General features: G+C 40.1%; 2 protein-coding genes across 2 annotated transcripts; both read right to left on the minus strand.

Moving 5' to 3' along the window:
• Positions 1–7,493: 7,493 nt before the first annotated feature.
• On the minus strand, positions 7,494–8,462 carry LOC140670655 (uncharacterized). The gene has a single exon (XM_072901383.1). It carries the CDS (start codon positions 8,460–8,462, stop codon positions 7,494–7,496), a length of 969 nt encoding a protein of 322 aa, XP_072757484.1.
• Positions 8,463–9,554: 1,092 nt separating this feature from the next.
• LOC140670656 (uncharacterized) lies at positions 9,555–11,072 on the minus strand. Its single transcript, XM_072901384.1, has one exon. It carries the CDS (start codon positions 11,070–11,072, stop codon positions 9,555–9,557), a length of 1,518 nt encoding a protein of 505 aa, XP_072757485.1.
• Positions 11,073–14,984: the final 3,912 nt, after the last annotated feature.

Below are 14,984 nucleotides of genomic sequence, written 5' to 3' on the forward strand. Positions count from 1 at the left end.
TAATATTTTACGAGATATTTCGTATTTGATGTCAAAATATTGGAACTTTCAAGCCTCATAACTCGAAAAATACTTATTGAAAAAATATTTTATTATAGTGAAAGCTTTTAAGATAAGCTGCAAGAATATGTAAAAGTATATAGGGTGTTCCATTTAAGAAATTTAAGGTCATCTTCACGTGACCTTCAAATGACTAAAACTTTTATTCGAAACTTTTTTTATATCTCTTATTGTTTTGACGGTATTCGCTCAGAAATATAAAAACCGATTTTTGTCAAGAGGGTGTTTCACCCCTTTAACGACGTAAGAGCACATATAAAAAAATACGTGTCTCCTATTTTGACCTAGACAACATCATATTCAAAGCTTATTAAAATCAGAGGGTGACACTTCCAACCCTTTCCTTGTTAGTTGTAAGTTCACGCTGATTGAAAAATGACGTTATTACTAAATACATATGTATAAACAAAATGAAAAGTATCAGGATGTGGAGTTTGAATATAGATCAATGATAGTAATAGTAATAGTAGTCGTCCGGCAAGAGAGAAACTTGGGTTTAATTTCCGATTCAGTAACTACTCCTCAAATAAAATAAAATTTTTGTTATAGATAATGAAGTTAAATTTTTAAATTTTAGGATTTCAAAGATTATAGTAACTTCTAATTCTTAGATATTTATTTTTTTGTAGTAAACAATTAATTAGACGGGGATATAAGATATTTTTCAGCTGTAACACATCAGTAACGTTTAATGTTACGAAAACATTACTATAAATGTTTATTATGTTAAATGACATTTTTTAATAGATAATTGATGAAAAAGACTTCAAGAATTTAACACAATAGTTAGTATCAAATTTTCGTGAAATATTAATACAATACCATAATCAACATAATCAACGATAGCATATTTAGCGATCATTATGTTAAATTAGGTAAAAGATTTTTTTTTCAATTTTTTAGCGCAAGTTTTATAACAAAAAAAGTAGTGAATCTTTTAATTAGTTGATATTCGGAAAGTTGCTGTCTTTCAAAAAACGTGATGATTTAAAAAAAAAATAATAGTAGAATTGGATATATCAATCTTTATGTTCCTGATATGTTTTTCATGTTTCTCTCTCTCTCTCTCTCTCTCTCTCTCTCTCTCTCTCTCTCTCTCTCTCTCTCTCTCTCTCTCTCTCTCTCTCTCTCTCTCTCTCTCTCTCTCTCTCTTTCTCTCACTCCTTTTATCATTTAATCATAATTGATTAATCAATTGATAAAAAGGAACAGTATTCAAATGAAATAAATAAAAAAGTTTGAGTATTAGGTATACGGCTGCCGTGCCGTTTGAGGCGGCACTGCTGGCGCACATACCGGCTCACAGGATTCGTTGGCTTAAGTGTTAAATAACTCAGTAAATAATGATCGGAGAAAAAAATGACACAGAAACTTTCGCCCCATTAATTTATTCTTCACCTCCTGAAAGGTCGATTATGAGTTTTGGGACACCCTGTATATATATATATATATATATATTTAATAATAATAATAATGTGAATGCTGCCTTCATTCTTATATTATTATAGGTTATATCTATACAATATATATATATATATATATATATATATATATATATATATATATATATATATATATATATATATATTATTGCGTCCGTGGCACCGATTCAATAATAATCGTATCACACGCACACAACACCAACACTCGCGAGCCGCAAAATAATTAAAACACTTATTTAATAAACACGAGAACGTTTTAACGAACAACAATAAGTTATGTACAAATAATTTGTAAGTATATTCGCGAAAGAATCACGAAGCCGTTCGAAAGCACTTTTTATGTGTTCGACAACTAACTCAAAAATCCCGTAATCGTTATTGATCAATCATCTCTTAACGACGGAGACTTTCCCTAGACAACTTCATATGAAGACAACTTTAGCGCATCAATGGCAGAGCCGCAACAATATAATACTTTTGGAGTCTTTTTCATCAATTATCTATCAAAAAATGTCATTTAACATAATAAACATTTATAGTAATATTTTCGTAACATTAAACGTTACTGACGTGTTACAGCTGAAAAATATAATATACTCCCGTTTAATTAATTGCTTACTACAAAAAAAATGAATATCTGAGAATTAGAAGTTATTATAATCTTTGAAATCCTAAAATTAAAAAATTTACATAAACATATATATATATATTTATGCACATAAATTTCTAGTATTTTAACTTTTCTAGCTTATACACAACTCTTGAATATTACAATTATGAAATTATAAAATTTTTTTCTCTTATTTATATCAGTTAAATATACATATAGTAATTATATAATAGTTAAATGTTAAATATATAGTAATTATATAATAGTTAAATGTTAAATATATAGAAATTATATATTAGTTACTAGTAATTTTGCAGTTTTTATAGGATTTTGAAAAAAAGTGTTTTGTTATATTGCTATCATTCTATATACGGGTTTTGAAATATTTTCACACAATTGTAACTATTGTATTATGTCGATAAGACTACTCGTGGGACAATTGTAGTTTGAAAAGGAATATATTCATAGAAATTAAACACAATATTTTATTCACAAGTCGCAAATATATTCCAGTGATATGTTATAGATGCAGTCCTACATGGACGTTTTTTAAACATATCATGATTAATATTCCATGAATAATCCCGTCAAAATAATAATAAAACATCTCTTTAAGCGTATACATGGAATATTCAGCGAACAGATTATAGATATACATCCCGAAAAAAATATCTATAAAATATTTTATTAATATACATTTTATATATCCCCACTATCATATTTATAGCAGCTTTGTAGAATATTCTGTGACTGACATGCTAAGTGGGTTGTTTCCAACAGTGAGATATCACTGATAGAAACAATGACTGTAATGAATTGATTCTATCAGTAGTTTTATACTGATTTTCAGTGCTAGATTTTTAACTATGATCATCAGTGACTATTCACTATTTTTCAGTTATTATACACTGATTGACTTTAAGAGAGTAAACTTCAGTAGAAGTTAGTAAAACGTTGTTTAAATGAGAATGGAAATTGTTGGAAATATTCAAAGAATCATTTTTAATATAAATATTTGAGCACTCTTCTATACTTAATAGTCTAAGTAATTGAGACCTTTTGAATTTAAAAATATAACAGGAATTGTCTAAATGACACCGATTAATATTGACTACAATCACATTTTCCAATCCATCCTCCCCCGGCGCCTTCCTCATCTTCAACTTTTTCAACTGTTCTATCATTTCTTCTTTTGTTATATCCTTCTCTTCTTCTATCTCTTTTTCTCTTTCTTCTTGATCCTCCATTTCCATTTCTATTTTCTGCTCTTCTCCTTCCAGAATTTCCATAAAGTGTTGCTTCCATTCCTCTTTGCTTATCTCTTCGTCTACTCCTTCTCTTTTTGTTCTGAATCGATTTATATATTTCCATGTCTCCTGTTCCGTCTTGATGTTCCTTATCTTTTCTTCTTCCTGCCTCTCATACTCCCTTTTCTTCTTTTTGTCCCACTCTTTGTACTCTTTCCTTTCTTTCCAATATTCTTCTCTTTCGCACTTCCCCTTCTTCCATCTTCTCAATTTTTTTCTTACTTCTCTCTTCCTCTCCTTCCATTCTTTGTCATGTCATATTTTTCTCCTCATTCTCCATCTGCTTCTCCTCTTTTTCGTCTTTGGAATTGCTTCATTTATTTTCTCTTTTATTTCTTTCCATAGCTCTCCAGTATCCTCTCCTTTACATGTTCATCCTTCGCAGCTCTTCAGATACTCTTGTTTGGTTTCCTCATTTCACTCTCTTCTTTCTATTTCTTCTTCTTTTCCTTCTTCTTTCCGTTTACTACCCGTCCCATAAGTTTTAATTTCCAGTGGCATATGATCCGAATCTACTCTTTCTCCTATCCTTACCTTCTCGATTTCTTCCACTGCCTCCTGATCTCCTATAATATAGTCTTTTACTGATACGCCTTTCTCCCCTACATAGGTCCATTCCCCCTCTTCTCCTTTACTCCCGTTTAAAATTCCTCATCCTCTCTCTTCTATTTCACCTATTAATCTTTTTCCTTCTCCGTTTATTATTCTATCTTTCGATTTTCTTGTCTCTTCCTCCTCATCCGTTTGTTCTTTTATCCATCCTCCTTCCTTTCCCATTCTTGCATTCCAGTCTCCTTCTATGATCAATACTCCTTCCTCATTTTCCTCTATTCCTTCCTCTATCTTGTCTATTGTCTCCTTAACATTCTGACTGTATACCATCACTCTCCAATCCTTTCCCTTAAATCTTATCCTTCTTTCAACTATGCTGTCACTCCATTCCTTATATTCTAAACTTTTTATCTTCTTGCTTACTCCTGTTATTATGCCTCCTTTTGTTCTTCCTTTTCTGTTCTCTTTTTTCGCTGGCCTGCGCTTCCATTCGAGATTCTTAGGAAGCTTGTTTTTTATTTTTTCCCATCTATCCTCTTCTACCCATGTTTCCAGCAATCCTACCACCTCGAATCCATTCAGATACTCTCATGTCTCTTCATCTTTATTTGTCACCCTTGCTATATTCCAAAAACACATCCTGATTCCCCTCTCCTCCTCTCCTCTCTTCTCCTTGCTTCCCTATAGCCTGTCTCTTTCTCTCCCATCCTCTTCTAGACAGCCTTTCTTCTCATTCCACTTCAGCCATCTTCCGTCTATTCTTGCTTTCATGGACCCTATTTTTACTTCTTTCCCTTTCTCTCTTTCTTCTTTCGCTACTTTTCTTATCATCCCTTGTATCACTCTCTCTTTTTTTGTTAAATCATCTTCTATGTATACTCCCCTTTCTAAACCTCTCTTTTTCATTATGATCTGCCTCTTCATCTCCCATCTTTCTATCTCTGCTCTTACCACTTTTTTGCCTTCTTCTTCCCTTATCGCATACGCCTTCTCTACTCTTACCTCTATCCCCATCTTTTCTCGTATGAACTTTTCAATTCCCTCTTCTATTCTTTCCTTATCCACGCTCGTTCCTTTAATTACTATATTCTTCCTTCTTCTATCCCTCTCTTTTCTTTCCTGATCTCTTTCTAGTCTGTCTAATCTTTCTTGCATCTCTCTTCTCTCTTTTTCCCATTTTTTCCTCTCCTTTCTCCACTCTTCTTCTCTCTTTTCTCTCTCCTTTTGCATCTCTCTTCTCAACCCTTCCATACATTTCCCTATATTTTCTCTCATTTCACTATTTCATCCTTAAATATTCTCATTACGTCTTCTAATCTTTTCTTCATCTCTGTCTCACTATTTTTTCCTACTCCGAAACACTCTAGGGTTTTTCTTTCGGCTTGTTTTTGTTTCCCGCAGGTCTACCAACCTTTGCTGCCACCTGCCCTCTATGTTACTCCCTTCCTTATCGATTGATTGCTTTTATCGATCTTGTCGACCTTTTTCTCTCTTCCTTACCTTGCTTCTCTCTTCCGCCTTTCTATACTCCGACTTTTCTAACCTCCAATCCTGCCTCCTTAATCTTTTCTTCTCCTGCTGCTTTCCTTTCTCTCCCGATCCTCCCTTTATTTCCTCGTATTCTTTCTCACCTCCTCCTCACTCTAGGCCTTTTCTTTTTCGTTCTATTGCTCCTTTATCCACGTTTATCTTTACTATTTTCCTCCGTCCTACCTACCGCAACTTACTCCTTACACTCTCCAACCGGAAGTCCAAATAAATAACTATTTATTGCTTATAAAAATATACGTATTTTCTTAATCACAACTTCGGAACGAATGAATAAATATAGAGTATCTTGTTATTAACATTCAAATGTTGTGTAGTCAAGTAATATTAAATCAATAACATATAATATGAAATTAATCAAATACCATCTTCTTAAAGTTGGTAACAAGTACTAGGAATATCACAAATCTTCATAAGGTTAGTAACAGGTGTTAGGAACACCACATTGGTATTAATATTAGTGATCTCTGTAAGATAACATCCGCAGTTAAACGAGCTTGTAAATGAAGTTTGTCGCGCGGTAAATTTACATATATAATGCTACATTCACATTTAGTTCACACGGGTGTAAAGCCTAATCTACAATGTGCTCTTTGCTTCTTGTTGCTTGCTTTTTGTCTCTTGGTTTCTAGTTACTTTTTGCTCTATTTTATCGACAATCGTGTTTTTTGTTACGTGTTTCTTGTCTGTTCGGGAGTTCGTTAACTTTTATCTCAGAAAACAGAAGAATAACGCGCACGGGACGAGTACATAGTATAAACATAACCAAAAAGATCATCTTAGAAATACTGCCTTAATCATTTATGACCAATAAGAACGCTGTATTAGTATCTGAATGGATTACGAATTAACAGTCTGTGATTGGTTCATGTAAAATAACAATTTTCCTTAGGAAATACCATTGAAATATGTACCATATGGAACGAGTACTGCCATACCCCCACCACGGTTACCGCGGCCACTAAGAGATAGCTGAATTAGGACGTTCCTTTTTATCGTGTACTATCATGCCTGAAAATATATACTTCAATGATAGAAAGATGATATCTTTCTTAATCTTTCTTAATGAGCAATGTTTTTAGAATGAGTAGTACATAGAGTCACGTGGTTGCCTTAGTCAGATAAAGACAACAACGTCCTAATTCAACTATCGCAAGCGCACAATCTTGGCCGCCAATTAGAAACGCAGTGTTCATTCCAGTATGGTATATATTTCAATAAGAAATACAGAAAGGACATATTGTAGATGACGATGTTTCTTGACTCCATTCGATAAAAATACAAGAAGCAAAAAGCAGAACACAAAACAAAACGCAAATGGCACATTGTAGATTAGGCTTTATAGAAATGCCACTAACGCTGGTACAACAATTTTCATAAAAGTTTGATGTGTTGTTTTTGTTAGAGGTATTAAGAGGATACCGAAACGTCGGCCGAACTCATACGCGATTTTGAGCGCCGCCTTGAAAGAACTAAAAAAAATATTACCGACGCAGTCAGCATGAGAACGAGCTAGATAGCTATAGGAGCGAGCGAGACTGCAATAGGAGCGAGCGAGAGGGGAATAGCAGCGTATAAGGAAAGCCTCAAGTTTTCTCTGCCAGCTGCTATGCCCCTCTCGCTCGCTCCTATTACTGTCTCGTTCGCTCTTATTACTGTCTCCCTTGTTCCTATTACTGTCTCGCTCGCTTTTATTATCGTTTCTTTTGCTTGCTCGCGAAGAGCTGTTTGTTGTGTGGTAATATTACACACTGATGCGTAATCTTTGTATATGTGTTGTTTCAAATCATAAAGAAACGACTTTTTTTCTCGACCAAAATTTCGTCGCAAGGCTGAACATAATGTAGAAGACTAATAGGCATATACAAGTAAGTAAGTAAGTAAGTAAGTGAAAGAGCAGGTGGTACTACAGCGAGTCCCTGAGGTCACCTAGATCTAAAAGTTCCATTGTAACTCCCCGCTGGTGATTGAAGATTATCTTTGCAAACCCAAGCCAGCGTTTTCCGCCAGCTTGCACAGGTTGTTTATCTTTTTATTCTTCAGATCACCCGGTTCAAGAAACATAGACCTTAGGTGTCTGTACCTTTTGAGGACTAAGGCGGGACAGCGGCACAGAATGTGGACGCTGTCCTCTCTATCCTCTCCACATAATCGACATGTGTCCTGTGTCGCCAACCCCAAGATGGACATGTGAGCCCGAAGGTGCTCCGCCACCTCATTGCCTTGGATGCCTTGGTGACCCGGTATCCACATCAAGGTAACCTTGTTGTGTTCCCTGAGTTGATTGAGTGCTTGCATGCAATCCCAAATCAGGGAGGATTCCGTGGTGGGTTTAGCAAGAGCTGCTTGGCTGTCCGAGCATACAACAATGTTTTTGTTACCCGCCCCGGCAGTGATTTGTAGGTTAGCGCATTCCAAGATGGCTAAGACCTCAGCTTGAAAGACCGTGGCCAGTCCCCCTATGGGAATGCTTGTTTTGTGGTTGTACTTTGGAGCATATATGCCTGCTCCATAGCGACCATTGTTGCCTGAACTGTCTGTATACCATACGTCTGGACTGAGGCGGTCAATAAAGCGTTGATTCTCCCAGTCTGCCCTATCTGGTATAAGAACCTTGAAAGTCTTTCCCAAATGGTATTTCCTCATCGATCTATCCTGTTTCAGGGTGAAAGGGCGATCTTGAAGAAAGGTTAGTCTGGTGTGTCCAGGTCCAGCGTATCTCCATTCCCTTTGACAGTATAATCTGTAAACCGCCGACTTGGCCGCGCAGATGATCCTCTGGTCAAGCGGAGGAATGCAGAGGGCTACTTCCAGCGCCTCTGTTGGGGTGGTTTTCATGGCCCCTACTGCTGCCCTTAGGTATCCATCCTGTAGGCTTTTCAGCAGGTTTCTTGCCCCCACTTTTTCCACTCTCGGCCACCAGACCACCGCCGCATACGTCATCCTCGGCAGCAGACTTGTAGATTCATAACGCAAGGCTGGGTTTGATCCCTCAGATAGCGCTCTTCTACATGCCCAAAAAGAGATGTAGAATTTCTTTCTTTTAACTTCAAAATAATAGTTCCAGTTCAATTTGGGATCAAGATGGACACCCAAATATTTTATGGAAGAGGAGAACTGTATTTCTTTATTTCAGAGCTTTAGCGCGTCGATGCTCTCTGGCTTGTATTTCCTGGTAAAGATCATGGCTTCAGTCTTATTCGGGTTTACCGTTAGACCTCTAGCCTCACACCAGTTTTGAACGATTCTCAGTGCATTATTCATAAGCTCCTTGAGAGTTGAAAGAAAGCCACCTCTTAGCACGATGGCTACATCGTCAGCATAGCCATATACCCGGAGACTGGCTGTCTGCAGATTAACTAGTTCATCCACCACAAGGCACCACAGGAGTGGAGACAGAACCCCAACTTGCGGGCAGTCTTTCGCGGGGACACCTCTCAGAGTCAAGTTTCCCTGATTGACAGTTAGAAGTCTGCCTGTCAGCATGTTTAATGTCCAATCAATAATAGCGGCTGGTATGGTTGCCCATGGCCCTCTTAATAACCGGATAAGAGGTGCTATCAAAAGTTCCCTCAATATCTAAGAAGACGTCTAGGGCGTACCCCTTGGCTGTGAGTTGAGTTTCAATACTGCTCACAAGGTGATGTAGGGCAGTATCTGTAGACCTACCTTCCCTGTAGGCAAAGACAGGAATTTACGAACCAGAGGCCCTGTTTTTATGAAGCCCTCAACCAATCTCTCTAATGTTTTCAACAGAAAGGAGGTAAGGCTGATGGGTCCAAAGTCTTTAGCCATAATATGACCGTTTCTACCTGGCTTTGGAATGAAGCACACTCTAGTGACACTCCAGACCGGTGGGACATGTCTTATAGCTATGCTAGCTCTAAAGATTTTTGTAAGAGGGCCCAACAGAGGTCCCAACCCCTTTTTAAGGAGGATGGAGTAGATTCCATCTGGGCCCGATACTTTGTAGGAGTCAAAGGACTGAATGGCCCACTCCACACTTTTCGGATACACCACCTCTGCCGCTAGCGACTACTCCCTGGGCTTGTAACCATTCCTGGATATAAGCGCCTTGGAAGAGGGGTGTTGTGAGGTCAGAGGTTGAAAACCCGGAAAGTGAGTCTCCATCAGGAGTGTTAAAGATTCAGTAAGGTTTTCTGTATAGTGTCCGTTTGGATGTTTGAGACAGCCCATTTGCAAGCGACTATCAGAGCTAAGAATTCTATTAAGCCTGGATGCCTCTGGGAGGCTCTCCATGCTTTCACAGAAATTCCTCCAGCTTTGTCGTTCAGCTGAGGTTATGGGTTTATTGTACTTCCGCTGTGCACTTCTAAAGGTTTCCCAACAGGCTGCGGAGCCAGAATTCTTGGCCTTGTTGAAGAGTCTCCTAGTCCTCAACCTGAGCTTCGTAAGCTCTTTGCTCCACCAGGGAACTGTGGTAGAGGACTGGCTCCTCCTCAGCGGAGAGTTTGCTTCGTAGGCATCTATTATGGCGCTCTTCATGAAGAGTGCCGCCGCGTCAAGATCATTCTTGTTAAAGAATTTGGTTGAGACTGACTTAAGACTGGCTGATAGAGCAGCCCTATATTCATCCCAATCAGTCCTTTTTGGATTACGTGTCCTATTGTCCTCCGATATGTGGCAAAGAGTTAGGCGTATTTGTCTGTGAGCAGAACCAGAGGATTTATTCAAGACCCTCCAGTCCGTCACTAGACCAGCCATCCTCTTCGTACATAAAGTGATGTCGATTATCTCTTGTCTTCTAGAGTCCTGAAAGGTAAATTCTGTACCCCTATTTAGAATAATGAGGCTAGTTCTCATGATGAAGTCATGCAGGCTCTCTCCCCTGGAATTGATGTCCGAGCTCCCCCACCCGACGTGGTGGGAATTGGCATCGCATCCAAGTAGTAATCCGAGTCCACGTTCCTCCGCATAAGTTATCAAGTTGTTGATTTCCACCTGAGGTGGTGGTTCCACGGAGTCATAGGGCATATAAGCTGAACTTATCAACACATCCAAGGATTCCGTTGTCGAAAATTTTAGCTTCGTCTGGATTACTGTTAAGTTCTCGCAGCTGAGCTGTGGCATAAAAATTGCAGTTAGACCCTTTGTGGCTATGCAAGTTCTAATTTTTCGGTTTGATCGTGTGTAGCATATTGTGCCGCACCCACTCAAACCTTTGATAGCATTTTTCAGGAGCCATGGTTCCTGAATTAGTGCTATACCTGTCCGCATCGCAGTCATGCTCTTGACTAAAATCGCCCAGACGTCTTTGCTGTGATGCAAATTAATCTGAGTTACGGGAACCCCAGGCCTGACTATAGTTGGTTCAGGTCCGATTGTTAGTTCCCGCAACAGCGGGTTTCTCTCTGCGTTCTTTTTCAAGCAACTTAACAGTTGCTCGAGTAGAGCTACAGAAAGGCCTGAAATTGCAGGCCTTAAGGGCCTCCAGTGATTGCGCAGCCACCAGGCAGGCGAAGTAGGTGCCCGAAGTACCCCTACTTTCGCTCCCACCCGAGACCACCCAATCCCCGGGGGCCAGGCCCGCATTCTGCCTATCAAGAAGTTCAATGGCCTCCTTGGTTGAGAGGTCCGGCTCCTTCACGTGCACTACCATCCGATGTCGCTTCGGTAGCTCACCAACCAGCAGCACACGCAGGAGAGCATTCCCTACGCTAAGATAAGCGGAGAGGCTTTTTAGCCAGTCCGCTGATTCCTCGCTTGCGCAGGCGAAAACCAGTGCTCTATCCCTAATCCAGGAAGGTGAAAGTGAGAGCTTTGTGCCTTTCTGGAGCGCAATAATGCGTCTCCTGATCAGCTTTTTGACCTGCCTCTCCGTCACCTAGTTTTCCATCAGGAAAGTTGTCTGTGACGACAGCGATCCTGATGATATTCTTGGCCGCCTGGGCAAACGACCCCTGATCGTTGATCCGGGGCTTTTTCCCAGGTTGCCTGTTTGAGGGGTTAGGAGTGTTCATGATCGTTCTGGGGCGTTTTGCCGTTCCAGTCTGTCTCGATCTTCCTGTTCCAGGAACAGAGGCAGCTGCAGAAGGAGTTGTTTCGGTCTCCATGACCTTTCCTTCCCCCTGGAGCTGCATCTTATAGCGTCATTTGGCGGTGCCGCTATATTGAACGTGGGTTTTTGAGTGGGTACCAGAGATTAGGTTAGGTTAGGTGCCCGTCCCCGCATTAGAAACTTCCTCCGGTCGTTCGCTTCCTAGGAAGGCCACGTTCTGGAGGACTTTGTTTAAGTTTTTTTTTTTTGTTATTATTATTTTTATCCATATTTTTTCCTACGAATTCGCGGGAGAGCGGTCTCACTCGGTGTGGAGCCGCGTTCGCCCGAGGTTTGGCTGTCTACTCCCGGATTTCGCCCGGTGTCCGAGAGGCGCCCCCTGCGTGATGCAGCCGTCGACACGGTCGCTAACACCTTAGCTTGGGGCGGCGAGACAGTAGGCGGAGCGCTCTACAAAGAACGTACAAAGGGCGTACTTAAAGAGACACGTACAGTGCGTTCTGCGTTTATATCTTGCCGCGCGCCTAGTATCAAGTAACAACTGGGAGGTTTCTTCGCGCCGTGCGCTTATACTGGCATGGATTGGCCGATCTTTATTAATTTATATCTTATTAATTATTGCGAATTTAGCAAAATGATATAAGATTTTTTTGTTCAGTTTAACACGCTCTATCTACCCACGAGAGTTGATTCGCCAATTCGGGGACACCCTATATAGATGTATAGAATATAATACTATACATTTATTAAATTAAAGAAAAAGTTTAAAAATTTATTTGTATTTATTATATAAAGATAAAAATAAGTATATAACATTAGATGTACAATGTTATATACATATAATTCTTAAATAATTAAATAAATATTTTGTTTATATTTATTGCACACATTTTGCATGACGATTCCTCCCGCACATGGCTTTGCATGACAATAATTTTGGTCGAACAAAGAAATGCAACAGAATATGAATATATCATTTGATATATATACATACGGAACATCAATGTGTAATTAACAAAAACAAAACATATAATGCCAATACACGTTAGATCGTCCCTAGCTTTATATATAACATATATAATATAAAATATGATTATAGAATATTGAGGGGGAAAAGATGGTGGACGGAGAGGATGGGTGAAATGTGAGATCTGAGGAGTTTGTGAGATTTTGAGAGGATAGGGAAAGTTGTGAGGGGAGAGGAAGGGTAGGCGAGAAAGTGAAGGGTCAGTGTCGTCTGGGAAAGTGGAGTAGAGGAGAAGGATAAATGTAGAAGAGAGATATAAGGACGAGAAAAGTGGAATGAGAAGATGAGAGTGATGACGTCGGAGAATCGGTGAGGTGAAGAAAAGAGAGGCAGAATGGAGCAAGAGGAAAGGGATGGACACTGGAAGATGGAAGGATGACGGTGAGGGTGCCAGGAGAGACTTGGGAGAGATGAGACAGAAGAGAAGAGAAAAAGAAAATGGGAAGATGCACAAGAAAGATAAGTGGAGGTAAGGGGGCGAAAAGGTGAAAGGAGAGGAAGGCGGAGACCCGTCGGTATGGAGACAGCGGTGTGACGGAGCGGAGAGGAGTTCGGAGTACTGATGGCGAACGGCAAATGGCGGTAAGCAGTAGACTGAACGGTGTAGCGTGGAAAGGACAGCTTATAGATCGATGTCGGCAGGAGGCTGGTCGATATATCGATCCGATAGTAGTGAATAGATGAGATAAGGTACAAGTGATAAGAGGTTAAGAGAGGAAATTGGCATATAAGGAAAAGGAAAGACAAGAGTGTGAGAAAAGAGGAAAGAAAGAGAAAATGAAAAGGAGGAAGAAGGAGCTAAGAGAGATGGAGGAGCTGAGAGGGATAAGGAAGGAGATGGGAGAAATGAAGGAATGTATGACGGAGTTGTTGGTGGTAGTGAAGAAGATTTGCGGAGAGCTGGAGATTAAGAAGGCGAGTAAAGAAAGAAAAGCGGAGTGCGAGAGGAGTGAAGGGGCGTTGGAGGAGGAAGAGCAGAGAGGAACGGTGGAGTGGCGAGGGGAAGAGAGAAGCGGTAAGAAGGAGAAGGAGAGAGGGATAGAAGAGAGTGTTGAATCAGGTGATAGAGGAGAGAAAGGAGGCGAGGGGATGGAAAAGGAGAGGAAGAGGGAAGAGGAAAAAGAAAGAAGAGAGGAAGGGAAGGAAGGAGGGGGAGGCTTGAAGAGGAGACTGGATCGGGCAAGAGGAAGTGCAAAAGGAAAAGGAGAAAGACGAGGGGGGAACAATGAAGAGGAGGGAGAGATAAAAAGGGGGGGTAAGAAGATGATGGGATAGAAAAGGAGAGGAAAGAGAGGCAAGAGAAGGAGAGAAGAGAAGAGGATAGAAAAGATGAAGCATGGTGGAGGGTGACAGAAGAGGATGAAAAGGACGAGTGAGTGGAAGAGAGGGAAAAGGAGGAGAGAGAGAGAAGAAAGAAAAAGGGGAGAAGATGTTTGGAGGAGGATGGAGGAAAGAGCGGAAAGGGTAAGAAAGGAGAGGGAACGTAAGGAGATGGAAGGAAGAGAGAAAGAGGGAAGGGAGGAAGAGGAGAGAAGAAAGAAGAGAGAGAGGAATGTGATGTGGAGAGGAAGAGGGTTCGGATAAGAAGGAAAGGAGGAGTATTGTGGAAGGCATTGTAAAGAGGGAAATAGGTAGGACGGTAAGGATGAAGTGGGTAGAGGAAAGAAGAAAGGAGGACGGAACATGGATGATATTAACGGAGATTGAGAAGAAGGAAGACAGAGAAGAGATGCTAGAGAAGGAAGGGGAGATTAGAAGGAATTGGGAAGTGAGAGTAGACGAGGATCTGACGCTGGAGGAGAGGAAGACGAGATCGAGGATCGGGGAGGCAGCGAGAAGAGAGAGAGCAAGAGGCAGAAAAGTGGTGGCAACGTGTAGGGAATTGAGAGTAGATGGGAGGAGGTGGAGATGAGTAGAAGAGGAAAGGAGATGGGAGACAGAGGATGGAGAAGAGTGAGAGGAGAGAGGAAAAGGAGAGAAGGAGAGGGAAGGAGGCGGAAAGGAAGAAAGAAAAGATAAAGGGCAAGAGATAAAAGGATGGAGCAGAAGGAAAGAGGGAGGGGAGAGGAGAGAAGAGAGAAGAAGAGGATGACTGAGAGGAAGAGAGAAGAAGAGGATGACTGAGAGGAAGAGAGAAAGGATAAAGAGCCAGAGGTGAAGGCGTGAGGATTGATTGATTGATTGATCTTTATTAGCTTTCTCAGCTATTTGTAGAACATAAAATTACATATTTAAATTACATTATTATATTATATATATATTCCTTTAACCTACGCTTAAATGATTCAATTTTTTCACTACTCTTTGTTTCGGCTGGTAACGCGTTATACATTTTCACTCTTTCGTAGAACATACTCTTTTGCGCGCTTCTTGTTCTACGAAGTTGTATTGCAATGTCCCCGGCTTGTCGTGTTTGTCT

The sequence above is a fragment of the Anoplolepis gracilipes genome, chromosome 10, assembly GCF_047496725.1.
Source record: "Anoplolepis gracilipes chromosome 10, ASM4749672v1, whole genome shotgun sequence".
Classification (NCBI taxonomy): domain Eukaryota; kingdom Metazoa; phylum Arthropoda; class Insecta; order Hymenoptera; family Formicidae; genus Anoplolepis; species Anoplolepis gracilipes.

What these genes read in the sequence shown, in the direction of transcription:
- LOC140670655 (XM_072901383.1), bottom strand. Translation starts at nt 8,462, where the DNA reads ATGACGTATGCGGCGGTGGTCTGGTGGCCGAGAGTGGAAAAAGTGGGG.
- LOC140670656 (XM_072901384.1), bottom strand. Translation starts at nt 11,072, where the DNA reads ATGCGGGCCTGGCCCCCGGGGATTGGGTGGTCTCGGGTGGGAGCGAAA.